This window comes from Thunnus maccoyii, chromosome 6 (genome assembly GCF_910596095.1).
Source record: "Thunnus maccoyii chromosome 6, fThuMac1.1, whole genome shotgun sequence".
Lineage (NCBI taxonomy): Eukaryota > Metazoa > Chordata > Actinopteri > Scombriformes > Scombridae > Thunnus > Thunnus maccoyii.
The window spans coordinates 20,115,266-20,130,199 of record NC_056538.1 but is presented as its reverse complement, the minus strand read 5'-3'; the positions used below and the strand labels follow the sequence as shown (position 1 = coordinate 20,130,199).

General features: G+C 41.3%; 2 protein-coding genes across 3 annotated transcripts in view; one reads left to right on the top strand and one right to left on the bottom strand.

Moving 5' to 3' along the window:
* Window positions 1-5,714, top strand: part of sipa1l3 (signal-induced proliferation-associated 1 like 3) — a 70,820-nt gene extending 65,106 nt beyond the window's left edge. For both annotated transcript variants that reach the window (XM_042413849.1, XM_042413848.1), the window contains exons 18-24: window positions 1,001-1,216; window positions 1,613-1,775; window positions 1,882-2,056; window positions 2,313-2,462; window positions 3,798-3,924; window positions 4,310-4,391; window positions 5,021-5,714. In XM_042413849.1, the coding sequence (XP_042269783.1) occupies window positions 1,001-1,216; window positions 1,613-1,775; window positions 1,882-2,056; window positions 2,313-2,462; window positions 3,798-3,924; window positions 4,310-4,391; window positions 5,021-5,215 (1,108 nt within the window). In that variant the 3' untranslated portion in view covers window positions 5,216-5,714. The remainder of the gene's footprint in view (window positions 1-1,000; window positions 1,217-1,612; window positions 1,776-1,881; window positions 2,057-2,312; window positions 2,463-3,797; window positions 3,925-4,309; window positions 4,392-5,020) is intronic.
* Window positions 5,715-9,613: 3,899 nt separating this feature from the next.
* LOC121899439 (ribonucleoside-diphosphate reductase large subunit) lies at window positions 9,614-14,924 on the bottom strand. Its single transcript, XM_042415272.1, has 4 exons — window positions 14,735-14,924; window positions 10,756-12,737; window positions 10,207-10,395; window positions 9,614-10,126 (listed from the first exon to the last, which is right to left on the bottom strand). The coding sequence occupies exons 1-4, from the start codon at window positions 14,751-14,753 to the stop codon at window positions 9,932-9,934; spliced, it is 2,385 nt and encodes a 794-aa protein (XP_042271206.1). The 5' UTR covers window positions 14,754-14,924; the 3' UTR covers window positions 9,614-9,931.
* Between the last annotated feature and the right edge of the window lie 10 nt (window positions 14,925-14,934).

Sequence of the window (14,934 nt, the reverse complement as noted above, 5' to 3'; positions counted from 1 at the left end):
CCATAACCCTTCTACTGTTTACCGTTGCTATCGAAGTGTCAGTTATCAGTTATAGTATCTGCTATGTTAAAGTGTCACTAAATGGACAACAACACCAGGAAGTTAACTGCACACTCCGTTTTTATTTTCTGATCAATGAAGAGGAGCAAAGGAAAATGTATGATACCAGAATAATACCTGCCATCAAAAAGTAACATCTAAAAAAGTGCAGTGAAAGAATCTCAATTCACCACCTGTGAGCAAAACAAATATATCAGTATTTATAAGGTTACTGTGCTCTAATCATTTCTTTTGCAATTTTTAAAGTTAAAAACCTCCTCCAGAGGTATTTTAAGTCATGTAATTTGTTTTTGATGTGTCCACAAAAAGTTTAAATGCTGTGTTAAAAATACTTATTAATTATTTCTACTCCAAAATTGGTAAATCCAGAATCTATGAATATGCAAATTTTGTTCATTTCAAAAGTTTAACTGCTGGATGGAAGACGTACTTCCCTTTGAAGTCCATCATTATATGTGCACTAAATTATTTATTGGACTGGGACCGGCTTCCTAGTTGTAATAAGACAAAATCATCACACATTTTAAACTGAGACTTGAGGTGAACACAGAGAAACGTCAGCTGATGAATGTGAAATCATTCTGCACAGTGAAGCTCAAACGATAATTTAACGATCCTGCAAAGAGGCGATAAGGGCACAGACGCTGTTAATCTGAGTTTAAAGATTTACGCTGATGTGATCTACATATCTCGTTCTTTTAGATTATTTGTACTTTACATCGTGGTGCGTCACAAGCTGTCTGTGACATAATGTGTTGAGATGACGTGTGGCCATATCTAAGTATACGCTGTTCACTTTCTGCAAGGATGTTCGTATCATTGCTTCATCTATCTTAGCAGTGTTGCAAGTGAAAGCCAAACACAGTTAGCTTCACCGTGTCAAACTGTGTTTGATGCGTCTTGATGAATGACTCACTTACATGTCTGTTTGTCCTCTCAGGGCCTACACACCACAGGGTTACAAGACACCGACAACAGAGAAAGCGCGGCATGTCCGAGCCTCTACGACAACGCCCACTTCAGCTCTGTCCAGCTCCGCCCCCAAGGCCTTATACGGAAAGAGCCGACAAACTGCCTGGCAACCCGAAGACACCAGCCCATCACCTTCAAACACGACCACAACATCCAGCTCTGACAGCAGCAGCAGCAGCAAGAAGTAAGTTAACGGCAGAGAACTTAAAAAGGTCGGCTTCCATTTAGCTGATGCTCTGTCGGGCCAGAAACGTTATCTGCCTTATTTAGCTTCTCGTCTCCAACATTGGTGAGCGATGAGTTTTTGGCTTCTGTATGTGGAACATCATAAATATTTCAATGAAATTGGTTTTCAACAAGCATCTAAAAAACTCCACAAAGAAGAAAGCTAAGAATAGTTAAAATGTTTGTGGCCATTAGTGAAAATTGTCTTTCAGTGCTTGCAAGAAAAACTCAATTCTCTAAACCAGCTGACGGGGCTGGAGGAGTAAATGGCGTGGATTAATGTGGGGAGACACATACCATTAATAAAATACGTGATGTCTTTTGTGCCTGTGGTGCTCATGTCTTCTGTCTCCAGGCAGGTGGATGCAAATTCAAAGAATGTGTTTGGACAGCCTCGACTCAGAGCATCACTGAGGGACCTTCGCTCTCCACGGCGAACCTACAAGAGCACCATCGAAGACGACCTGAAGAAACTGATCATCATGGACAATCCCGGAGAGGCGCCACAAAGAGATCCGGTGAGGAACGCACACTTGAAGACGGTCACGTTAGGCTTCAGTTAACAGTCTCGCTATGATGAACTCGCACACACAGCTCTGATCTCTTTTGTCTCTCTTACTTTAGTCTCCCAGACGCACCTTGCAGCGCACTTTCTCAGATGAGTCTCTGTGCAGCGGGCGCAAGGATGCCAGCTTCGCCAACTCTGAGAACCAGACCACCCCCATGGATGTGCTTTTCACCTGTACGCTGCCCACACGCAGACACGCCGTCTCCTCCAACCACATGCAGAGCAAGAAGGGTGAGTTTAAACTGCGCCGCTGTCGTTTTGTGTTTTCAGGCAGGTGGACGGTGTTGAATGTTCTCTGCCAACACTGCTGAGTTCAGAGAATTAGCTGCCAAGTTTCATTCTTTGTGGTTGTAAGGAGCTCAGTAGTGAAAGCAATCTCATGAGGATTGTTATGTACAGTTTGTTTTGCTTTCATAACATCTACAACCTGCAGGATGCATTCATTCAGAGGTTCGTTTACTTACTGTTCTCCTCTCTTGTCCCTCAGTGCCTCTGTCTGCGTCTGAGCTGTCCCTTACAGAAGTGAGGGACAAAGTTCCCCCCCTGAGGAGGCTGGATCCCGGGCTCATGCCCCTCCCTGACACAGCCTGTGGACTTGAGTGGTCCAGTCTGGTCAACGCTGCTAAAGTCTACGAAGGTGAGATGCTGCAAGAGAGGCTCAGTGTGTTTAACTTTTCAAACCTGTAGATGGTTTGCTCTGGTCCGAATCAGTGGATAAGTTGGTAAATTTGTTGTGTTTTCTCCGTGGTTTGGCTTCTTTTCATACAAAAAATATCAAAGTGAACCAAAATGCATCATTAAAAGCCATATGAGAATGTTCACTTCCCTCATTGGTCAGATGTGTCTGCGGCAGGGACTAAAACAAACAGGAAGAAGGTCCTATCTGCCCAAATATCAAGGAGGCAAAATACTTTGATGCTAGTCCAGGTTGGATCTCGATTGACTCTCCAGCGAGCTGCTAGCAACTGTTGATTTTACTCAGTATGCAAAGTGCAAATTTGCAGAGAACGCTTTGTAATCGGCTCAGATCATTCCCACCACAAACAAACCGCTCCAGAACTTGTTAGTGATCAGACTAAGACCACTTCCTCTAAAGGTTTTTTTTTGGTCTGCACCTGAGTGCATTTGCTGTGTTCACATCTGCCTAAAGGTATCACACCAAGGGGTAAAACAAACCAGAGTCCACTTCAACCAGACTAAATAAGGCAGGTTTGAAAATACCCTGAGACTCTAAATGTAATACTGTATCTTTGTGTTATTAATTCACACCAGTTTGGGGGGTTTGTGTGTTTTTCTGTCACAGTTTGGACTGAAAATTCTTTAATTAGCAGCTCAAGCAAGGCTATTTATATGTCCACTGTTTAAGTGAGTGAGAGTCATACAAAACGTTGCATCTACACACACAAGCACTTACATATCAGATTGATGTATAGTTATAATTTGACAATTTAATGCTGAACAATTTAAAATCACTGTTTCAACAATGAATTTGCAAGATTTAAAGAAAGAAAGATGTTGAATTTAATTAACCAGCTTAAAAATCCTAAAATACCTGGTGGGTGTGTGATGTATCGTCTGGATGTCGGAGGGTTGGTGTCTCGGCTCTCCTCTGTCACATGACACTCCTGAGAAAGAAAGACGTGTGTGTGTGTGTGTGTGTGTGTGTGTGTGTGTGTGTGTGTGTGTGTGTGTGTGTGTGTGTGTTCATCTACACCTCGTACTCGATCACGTGCTCTGCTTCCCAGCCACTGCTTCTGTTCTGGGTCTGTCTACTGTCCCTCGTGTCCTCGGCCGCCCATCACAGCACAGACAAACACATTAGACTCAGGCTAATACTTGATCCCTGGCCTCACCTGCTGCCAGGTCCGCCTGTGTCGAGGTGTGATTGTGTCATGCATCTCGTGGGGCATTAGAGGAAAAAAGAGTCGTTTCTTCACCTTTTTGAAAGCAAGATCATGTGTCTCTGTTACAGCACAAAGAGCAGTTTCCCTTTTCTCGCTGACTGAGCCGCAGGTTGGAGGTCCAGACATGAGACCAGTCATCAGTCCTGTCCAGTTTCCCACTCCGCAGACGCCACGAACCACACCGACCTTCAGCGGGTACGTCGACCTCACCACGACATATATGACATACAGAAGGACGTTTGTTCATAAACAGTATTTGTGGTGAAGTAGTGCAACTAAAGAGAAGATGAGGAACATAACCAACAACTATTTATGTTGCTGTCCTGTTGTAAACTTTGTCACTGCTGCCACCCAGTGGTAACTCCCTGAACCTCCAGGTTGTTTATTCCTCTGTGATTCTCACTTCAGTTGGTTATTTGAGTTGTTGAACCAGTCTCTGTGTTGCCAGTAGGAATGTTTATTCTTTCCTGCCAACACACCAGTAAAACCTCTCCTTTTAAATAACCAGTACTGTGTGTCTTGTCAGGATGTTTTAATAACTAGCTTTATGCAAACTAACGTGTGCTGTTTGTGTTTACAGTGACGAGGTGCCCAACGATTTGTCGGGACGTCTCTACCACCTGGAGGTGATGTTAAAACAGCTCAACACTGATCTGGAGAGGGTGAGAATCTTTAGTTTTTCACTGTTTTTGCTTTTATTAAACAGTTAAAAGTAGAAAGTAATGTTGTTAGCACCCACTAGGGAACTACTTTCATCATTTTTTATATTTTTACTGTGTCATACTGTAATAATATTATAATAATTTGAAGAAATTGTTTGACATTTTGGGAAATATGCTTCTTCAATATCTTGTCGAGAGTTGAATAAGAAGCTTGATACCACTTTAATGTCTGTACAATACACATAAAGTTACAGTCAGGATATGTTTAGCTTAGCATAAAGAATGGAAACGGGACACCTGGTAACAAAGGTAACAAAACTCACTAGTTAACACATTATATTTTGTTTGTTTAATCTGTATAAAAACCAAATTGTAAAAACAAAAAGTTATGGTTTTATTGGGACTATGTGCTAAGCTAAGCTAACTGGTTTAATAGCTGTAACTTCAAAGTTAGCGATAGCATCAATGGTATCAATCTTCTCATCTAACTCTCAGCAAGAGAGTGAATAAAAGTCTAAAATGTCAAACTATTCTTTTTAAAACAGTGAAAATTGTAGATCCATTCACACTGAACTGAACTGTCGACGTCTCTTTTTTTTCTCCTTATTGTTTATCTTTTAAACCACCAGGAGAAACACGACAAGGTGGTGCTGCTCGCCGAGATGGCCAACCTGAGAGAGAACAACCAGCGCTTACAGGAGGAGAGCCACACAGCCAGCGAGCAGCTGCGCAAGTTCAGCATGCTTTTTACCAACATCAACAAGACAGGAAGTGACCACGAGGCGCGCTCCATAACCCCCGAAACTCAGTCAAAGAGGGAGTGATCGGCACCTGCAGAAGAAGAAGAAGAAGAGTATGTGATTCAGGCCAGAGGGAGGGCGAGAGTGTGAGAGAAATATCCTTTTAGCGCTGCCTGCTCAGTACCCATGATTCCTTGCACACACACACAGGGGCAGCAGAGGTCACCGTGATGTCACCTCACTCAGCTTCCACTGGACCGCCTTAAACTGGAAAAAGCCAGAAAAACACTTTCTTTTTTTTTTGAATCACTCCCAGAAAGTCTCGCCCGGCGTTTCTTCTCTCAGCCTGTGCACAGACGGAGCAGAGAGCCTCCCTCTCTTTTCTCTGAGCCTGTTTATTTTTATAAACTGAACTCTTATATATATATACTTGTCATATATATATATATAAATAAATAAATACATACGCTACTATGCTTAGAGGAGCGAGTAGGAGTGGAGACTGTTTTACATCACCTGGAGAGGCCTAATACTGTTCCTGCAGCGAATCAGCCAAAAAAAAAAAAAGGAAAAAAAAAAAGACTCATTACAACAGACTGCATCTCCCAGAATGCACTAGAAGTAATGGAAGCTCTACAGACATGGTACTGTAGATAGATGCCTGTGTGGTACAATTCTCATGTATCAATATTATCTATATTGTACTGATATTGTATAACAGTTGTACTAAAGAGGTGTGTGTGTGTGTGTGTGTGTGTGTGTGTGTGTGTAACTGATGGTACAGCGAATACTCAGAAGCATTATCGCACAACAGTGTTTGTGCTCGACTAGATGCATTTTATTATCCTTTTGGTGTGTGTGTGTGTGTGTTAATGCGAGTGTGTGTGTGTGTGAGAAAGAGTTTGAATGTGATGGTCTGTTTGACGACTGAGTGATGAACAAACTAGTTTACTGTAATATGAAACTCGTGGGCCACAATATTTTCCTTTCCTCTGTTTACATGGACGAACTGTGGCCCAAAGATGTGAAACAAGCCATCAGCGTGTTGAGAGAGAGTCAGAAACTCAGTGATGTGTGACAGTATCATATCTCTAATGTAGTTTTTAGTTTTCACTGTTTTTTCAGCAGTGCTGTATCATCTCAGATCTAAACTTACTGAATAATTATTTTATCCTTCACTCGTTTTCACTGTACGTCTTCAAAAATAATCATTTTCTAATATCGAAAGAAATCGTTTGACATTTTTGCGAAATAGCTTATTTGCTTTCTGGTGCAGTTTTGTTACTGGTTTACAGTAAAAATAATGTAAGAATACTTAATTACAAGTAAAACTCCTGCAAAGGATCAACAAATGAATCTGAGGGGTTGTGAGATGATAAATAGGGGAGGAAAGAAGAAAAAACAAAGTTCTGATACACTTTACGGTTTGTGGAGGGAATTAACAAGTCTTACAGCTTGTTGCAAATGTAACTGGCCAATGGCGACGCAGCCCTGAGACACGAGAGCTTTGTGTCAGAAATGAAAAACTCTGCATTGAGTGATCACAAAAGAGAAATCCTGATCAGTGAAAAACAATGTAAAATGTTTCACACTTGTATATTTTTATTGTAAGTTTTGTCTTGGTTTCAATTTATTTTTATTCACTTTCTTTTTTGATTATTTGGAGATTTAACTCAATTATTATGAGACAAATTTAATCCCAAACTAATTCTGTGACCTGATGAGGTATTTAGCCACTGCAACGGTTTCTTTTAAAGTCATATTTCATCACATACTTGCTGTAGGTTGCTGGTGCCCTCATAGTATTCAGATATTATCTATTAAATTAGATATAATGTGTGAACTAGTGAACTTTAGAGGTCAGAGCCGGGCTCGCTGTCTTCAGGCTAAATAAGCGTATTTCCACAAATGTCAAACTTTTCCTTTTTTATTACGTCTTTGCATACTAATCAAGATGAAGCTGTGTCTCCAGTAATTTGTGCTTGTAGAAAAAACATTTACTGTAACATGAAACTCACTCGACAACACTGAAGCTCCTTCATGTCAGAACCACTCTGTGTGTGCGCGTGTGTGCGCGTGTGTGTGTGTGTGTGTGTGTGTGTGTGTGTGGATTTGTCCCAATGTTCTGTGATAACCCAAATGAACACAAAAGACACTATTTATACTGTTAGCTTGCTCAACGATATTGTCTACTATATCTATTTTTCATACAGAAACTGTGTGTCTGTGATGGTTTTTTTTGGATGCTGGTACTGAACGGAAGATAACATCCCCGCCGCGGAGTCTGTGTGAGGATGTTTCTTATCTTACAACTTCCTGTATCGATAATTGCTGATAACATTGTACTGAATTATCATCTCCTGCTCTGCTCCGCTCCGCTCCGTGGAACAGCTCCATCAGGAGGCTTCTTCCCTGATCTGACTGGAACTGTTTGTTTGAATTTTTCCAACTCGCTCAGGTTCCTCAAAGATGCTGTTTCATGACACTAAACCGTTGATTTAGGGGTGGGCGATATGCTGCATCGTACCCTCAGACTATTTTGTCAGACTGTTTATACCGTCGTTGCGATCCCTTTAATATTTCTGGGTGTATTAGATCATTGCAGGCAATTGGATTTTTATGATTTTTTTGCACCCAAGTGATAAAGTACTGTGATTTATATGGATTAAATTTGCTGGATTAGACGAAAAACAGACTTTCCTGACTCATTATTTTGTCTATAAATTGATTTTTCATGAAGTTTAACAGTTATGACATAGAATAAAACATGCTGTGATAAAAGATTTGACCCCATATCGCCCACTCCTACACTAATAACTTTTATTTTCACTGACACAAGAGAGGCGACTTGGAGCTGCACCTCCTTCTTCTTCTTCTTCTTCTGCAGCCAGTTAAAAAGGTTCACGTTCAGCTTGAGACCAGTAACGTTTTTACCTAAATCTGACTGGACTGTTTAGTGGTTCAGGCCTCTCCAAAAAAACAAAAAAACAACAAACAACAAGCTCCAACCTTTATCCTGTTTTTGGATATTTAAAGTCTCCTGGTGACACACTCCTGTTGTTCCTCCAGTAGGAAAATCCTTCATTCATGCAGCTTCGCAGGTGTAACTGTGATGTTCGTATCTGCAAGTCTTAATCTTTAGTTTTGCTTATGTAAAAGGGGCAAGGTTTCTTTTTTTTATTTTTTAATATATATACATTTTGTTTTCATGCATAATTTTAAGCTATTTATAGCATAAACCACGATCCATGTTGAACAAATCAATAATGCATTAAGGTTAATATTGTATAACTAGGTTTGTTTTCTTTTTTTTTTTAGATGTTAAATATTTTGATAATTTATTTTTTAACACATCGGCCACTGTTGCAGACAGCAGTGAAGATAAGAGGGTACTGTTGTTGTTTTTATTTGTGTATTCTGTTTTATTTCCGATCTGTGTACAAAACTGATTTATATGATTCTTCGTCTTTTTCTATTTTCATCTTTCCGCTCTTTGCACCGCGCATAGACAAAAACCTTTGGTTCAATATTGTTTTGTTTTGGGTTGTAATGATAAGTGTACATTTAAAAGTGTAAATTATGTTTTTGTTATTTTATAAAAAATGTATTAAAAATAACTATCAGAACTGTGGCTGTTTTTCATTCTTTTACAGTTTTACCTTCTTTTAAAACATCAGGCTGAAGTTATACATGTGATAGTAAACTGAGGCTGCAATCAAACACTTATCTTTTTACAATAATCATTGTGTATAAAATATCACACAATTCACATTTCCACAGTGATATCAAAGTCCTTGTTTTTTCTGGTTAAAGCACTAAACTCTCAACAAGGGCTGCAACCAACAATTATTTATTATTGATTATTTTCTCAGTTAATCGATTGTTTGGTCTATAAAATGTCAGAAAATGGTGAAAGATGTCATCACGGTTTCCCAAAGCCTGAGATGACGTCCTTGTCCCAGTTTTATCTCCGCCAACAGTCAACAACCCAAATAAGTTCAGTTTACTGTCAGAAGAATAAAGACATGACTGTAAAAATGGTCACAATTGATTTAATAGTTGACAACTAACCAATTAATCTACTAATCGTTGCAGCTCTACTATCAGTTGACTGCTTGTTTCAGCACTAACGGGGGAAAAGTGCATCACTGACACTGTAGACTTTAAAAACATGAAGCACTTTAGAGCAAGTTAGTTGATCAACAGATTAATCTGTAAACATAGATAATCGATTTCATTTTTAGTGTAAAAATTTTAACATAACATCTTAAGTGTGATGATACTTCTGGGGTTTTTGACAAATTAAATCATTTGATGACATCAGCTGGTGCTCTGAAATGTTGAAATTGGAATTTTTTTTTTGTTTTTTATGTCCTGTAGTCTAAACAATTAATTACAAAAATGATCAGATGAGATCATTTGAAATGATTCGTTGCAGCCCTTCAGCACATTTTTAATGAAACCGACACAAACACAAACAACTTGCATATAAAACATTTTATTTTCTATTACAAACCTATTTTATTTGCGACATAAAATACACTTTAAGTACATTTAACTGTTTCTTATTGACCAAGTGAGTTGACAACATTTATTTAATAAAAATAATTCTATACATTCAGTTTCAAACTGCACATGAAAGTAGTCGATGAAAAGTGCTCAAGTTTGTTAACGGAAGCACTCATAAGTAACCTCAGGTACATCTTTGAAAGCTTCAAGTCTTGCAACTAAAATACCCCTCTAACCAGATGACCTTTAACCTGCGTAAGTGAGCGATTATCGAGTGGAGAGACGACACGTTTAAGATCCGCACATGAGGCACTCGTCTCTGTTCTCCAGAGAACAGACCATGGCAGCCGTGTTGCGCTCCTTGATTTCCTGCTCCGTGGGTTTAGTGTCCGCCTGCGTCTCCTTCAGTTTCTCCTTGTTCAAGGTGAACTGGATGGGGTTGGCGGCGGGCTTCGTCCGCAGGTAGTACATCCCCGTCTTTAAACCCTGTAGAGAGGAAGAAACAGTTAGCACGCGTTGTTGGATCACAGCAGTCGTCTCTGATTCGTCCTCCTGGTCTCACTTACTTGTTTCCAGCCGTAGAAGTGCATGCTGGTCAATTTGCCGTAGTTTGGCTCTGCGATGTGGATGTTCAGGGACTGACTTTGGTCGATGAAGGCGCCACGGTCGGCGGCCATCTTGAGAACTGTCTTCTGAGAAATTTCCCAGACGGTTTTATACAGCTGCTTCAGATCATCTGGAATCTCATCGATTTCCTGTTAAAGAAAATTAAGCAAACAGGAAAACTTAAAAACAGCAGGAAAAAATAAGCAGAAACTATTTTGATTATTGCAAAACTGTCTGATTCCCACTATTAAAACATGAGGATTTGCTGCTTTTCTTTGTCTTATATGATAATAAACTGAATATTTGAGGTTTTGGGCTGTTTGTCAGATAATATATTTAAAATCACAATGAAGTCAAGCTGTGATACTTTCACTTAAATTAGTCTAAAACTGCCCAAAGTTAATTTTTTTCATGCAGTACCTTTTAATTTATCCATCCAGACAAAATAAAATCATCTCAACAATAAATATTTTGGTGATATGTGACCTTTATGATAGAAGATTGATTACCTGAATGGATCCGTTGTGAGCGATCAGCTGGTTCTTCATCTCCTCGCTCCACAGTCCTCGCTCCGTCAAGTCTTTGAGCAGGTGAGGATTGACGATCTGGAACTCTCCGGAGAGGACTCTGCGGGTGTAGATGTTGCTGGTGTAGGCCTCAATAGACTCGTTGTTGCCCAGGATCTGTGCGGTGGACGCCGTCGGCATCGGGGCCATCAACAGACTGTTCCTCACGCCGTGTTTAGCGATCTTCTCCTTCAGCAGCTTCCAGTCCCACAGGTCTGTCGGCGTCTTCTCCCACATGTCATACTGGAGGATGCCCTTGCTGACAGGAGAGCCTTGGTACGTCTCGTAGGCGCCGTGCTCGCGGGCCAGATCGCAGCTTGCCTCCAGGGAAGCGTAGTAGATGGTCTCGAAGATCTGGATGTTGAGCAGCTGAGCCTCGGGGCTTTCAAAGGGGTAACGCATCAGGATGAAGGCATCCGCCAGTCCTTGGACACCAATCCCGATCGGCCTGTGACGCTTGTTGGACTTCTCGGCTTCGGGCACTGGGTAGAAGTTGATGTCAATGATCTTGTTCAGGTTTTTCACGATTACTTTGGTCACGTAGGCCAGTTTTTTAAAGTCAAAGGTCCGCTCAGGGGTGACGTACATGTTGAGAGCGATGGACGCCAGATTACAGACCGCCACCTCGTCGTCACTGGTGTATTCAACGATCTCTGTGCAGAGGTTGCTGCATTTGATGGTGCCCAGATTCTGCTGGTTGCTCTTCCTGTTGCAGGCGTCTTTGTACAGCATGTACGGCGTACCGGTTTCTGTCTGGGACTCAATAATGGCATGCCACAGTTGCTGAGCCTTCACCACACGCTTGACCCGGCCCTCCTTCTCATATTTGGTGTAGAGCGCCTCAAACTCCTCCCCCCAGCACTCGTCCAGCCCAGGAGCCTCGTTCGGACACATTAGAGACCAGTCTTGGTTGCTTTCCACTCTCTTCATGAAGAGGTCGGGGATCCACAGGCCGTAGAAAAGGTCTCTGGCTCTTTGTTCCTCCTTCCCTGTGTTTTTCTTCAGCTCCAAGAACTCAAACACATCAAAGTGCCACGGCTCCAGGTACATGGCGAAGGCTCCGGGTCTCTTGTTGCCTCCCTGGTCGACGTAACGTGCCGTGTTGTTGTAAACTCTCAGCATGGGGACTAGGCCGTTGGAGTTGCCGTTGGTGCCGGCGATGTAGCTCCCGGTTGATCTGATGCAGCTGACAGCCACGCCAATTCCTCCCGCTGATTTGGAGATGAGGGCGCACTGCTTCAGCGTGTCATAAATGCCTTCAATGCTGTCGTCCTTCATGGCGAGCAGGAAGCAGCTGGACAGCTGAGGCCTGTTGGTTCCTGCGTTGAAGAGAGTGGGGGAGGCGTGGGTGAACCACTTCTCTGACAGCAGGTTGTAGGTCTCGATGGCTTCATCAATATTTTTTCCGTGGATTCCGACCGACACTCTCATGAGCATGTGCTGTGGTCGCTCGGCCACTTTGCCGTTGATCTTCAACAGGTAGGACCGCTCCAGAGTCTTGAAGCCAAAGAAGTTGTAGGAGAAATCTCTGTCGAAGATGATGGCGGAGTTGAGGCGGTCTTTGTTCTCGAGAACAATGTTGAGCGTCTCCTTGGAGATCATGGGGGAGTGGCGTTTATTCAAGGGGTTGACGTAGTTGTATAGATCCTCCATCACGTCACTGAACACTTTCTTCGTCTCCTTGTGGAGGTTTGAGACGGCAATCCGTGCAGCGAGGATGGCATAGTCGGGGTGTTTAGTTGTGAGCGTGGCGGCGATCTCCGCGGCCAGCGTGTCGAGCTCCACGGTGGTGACGCCACTGTACAAACCCTGAATCACCTTCATCGTAATCTGGGCCGGATCCACAAAGTCGGAGTTCAGCCCGTAGCAGAGCTTCTGGATGCGAGAGGTGATTTTATCGAACATGACGCGCTCCTGGCGTCCATCTGAAAAAACAAAAACTTCAGTTAACCAAACTGAAATTACACAAATCAATTAACAATAAAGATGAAACTAAAGAATAGTCTTAGTATTGTCTGTCTAATAAAGCCTTTTATATAAATATCAATATTTCTTGTTTGTTAAACCAAATGCTTCTATTAAACTGATTGTGTGTGTGTGTGTGTACATATACATATACACACACACACAATCAGTTTAATAGAAGCATTTGGTTTAACAAAAGTTTGTTGATATTTATATAAAAGGCTTTAATAATATTTAATTCAAATTCGTAGGTGGTCTTAAAAGGACAGGTGCCCAAATGAACCTTCATGCATGTTTTTCTTGCTGTAATCATTCCTCCTGTTCATCCCCTCAAATGTGTTTACTACGTGAGTGATGGGAACAAAATCCACAGCCAACATTTTGAGGAATTTTGGCACTAAAAAGACTAATGTTTGAAAGATATCTACTTGAATTGACTAATTTGGACAGCAGGAGCTTCAGATAAACTTTTGAATAAATTTTTGCACAGGAGGAGGATTGTGGAGTTTGTCCCCCATCATTTACATTGTAAATTTACAAATTTAATTTAGCAGATGCTTTTATCCAAAACGACGTTCATCTGAGACTTACACAACACAAGCAGAGATCTAGTCAGGAGAGAACAACACAAGTAAGTGTCATGAAGCTTAAGTTTGAGTCCGATAGGACATAGATGCCAACATGCAATGCACTGAGGCAATGCAAAGGAGCAGATTTTATTTTATTTTATTTTGTCTTTTTGTTTTTTCTCTACCTTCAGTCCATCAAGTGTAGAGGTGTTTGTGAAAGAGCTGGGTCTTTAGTCTTTTCTTAAAGATTGAGAGGGACTCTGCAGATCGGACAGAGTTTGGTAACTCGTTCCACCACCAGGGAACTACTAAGTGCATTATGATGATCAGTATGAACAAGAGGAATGATGATTATGGCGAGAAAAACCTGTTTCAATGTTCATTTGGGCACCTGACTGTTGTTGACTTGAAAGATTACGAACCTATACTTTACCAGTTAGCAGCTTTGGTATTTTTACTTTTAATACAAATTATTGTATCTTATTGTGATAATCAATTACCTGATTTTTTTGTCCTTGAATTTTAAAAAAGGGCTAAAAACCTCCCTACAATTATTTGCACCGCTGTCAAAGGCTCCAAGGGTTGAGTTTTGGGGGGAAGCCGTTTTTCTTTTGTCACTGTGCCGTACTTTCTCTGAAATACACCTTGAACATAAATACTTTCAAACTGGATTAATACTAAAACAATTTGTACACACATATTTAGATATACAGTTCATATTTCTACTGTTTCAGAGTAAACAGGATCTTGAAATCCACAATCCGGTCACCCAGATGTAAAAACAGCAATTAAAGAAACCGCACCTTCCTCTAAGATCCAAATTTGTTTACCCCAGAGAGATAAAAGCAGTAGTTTGAGCTATTGAGCAGCTTTCATAATGCTTGAATAGATTTCACTTGAGCTCATTAACATTTCTCCCTCTCATAACTTCACTGGGGTCCATATTGACAGGCAGACAGGCCTTTTATAACTTTGTCTTTTTCGCGCCAAGTATAACAAAGGATTATGGCTGTAAACACAAACCTCAAATGAAAAACTGCAGAGAATGATTGAGAAATGACACTTTAATCAGTTAACGTTCACATGAACATCCATCTGAACATCAAGTGTTTTTTTTACACGTTTCAGACACATACTGGTTAACTTTAACGCTAATCAAGCTAGCTGTAGCCTGAGATGTAACTTAATACCAGTTAACTGGCTGCTTCTAGCAAACGTTAACTAACCATGTAAGTTTCGATTTTGTGATATAACAACTGAGCAGTCGGGTTGAGGCAGCACAACCGTCTCTATCATTTCCTAATCGGTAAATCAACAGTATTGACAGTAGCACTGAAGCTAACTGAGGCCTTAGTTACACCGCAACACAGCAACAAAAAACGGCTCACCTCTCTTGATAACATGCATGCTGGCAGAGTGTGATGTGGCTCCTGAGTTTCCCGAGAAAACAGCAGCTCTCCAGCTACAAGTTTAACGTCTCCTCAGTAGCAAAACGTGCGGCTGAACACGAGCTCGGTCCCGGCGTCAAGGAAGAAAGCGCGAATGACTCCCGAAACTCCCGCTAACACTGTATTTGTACGGAAGGCGT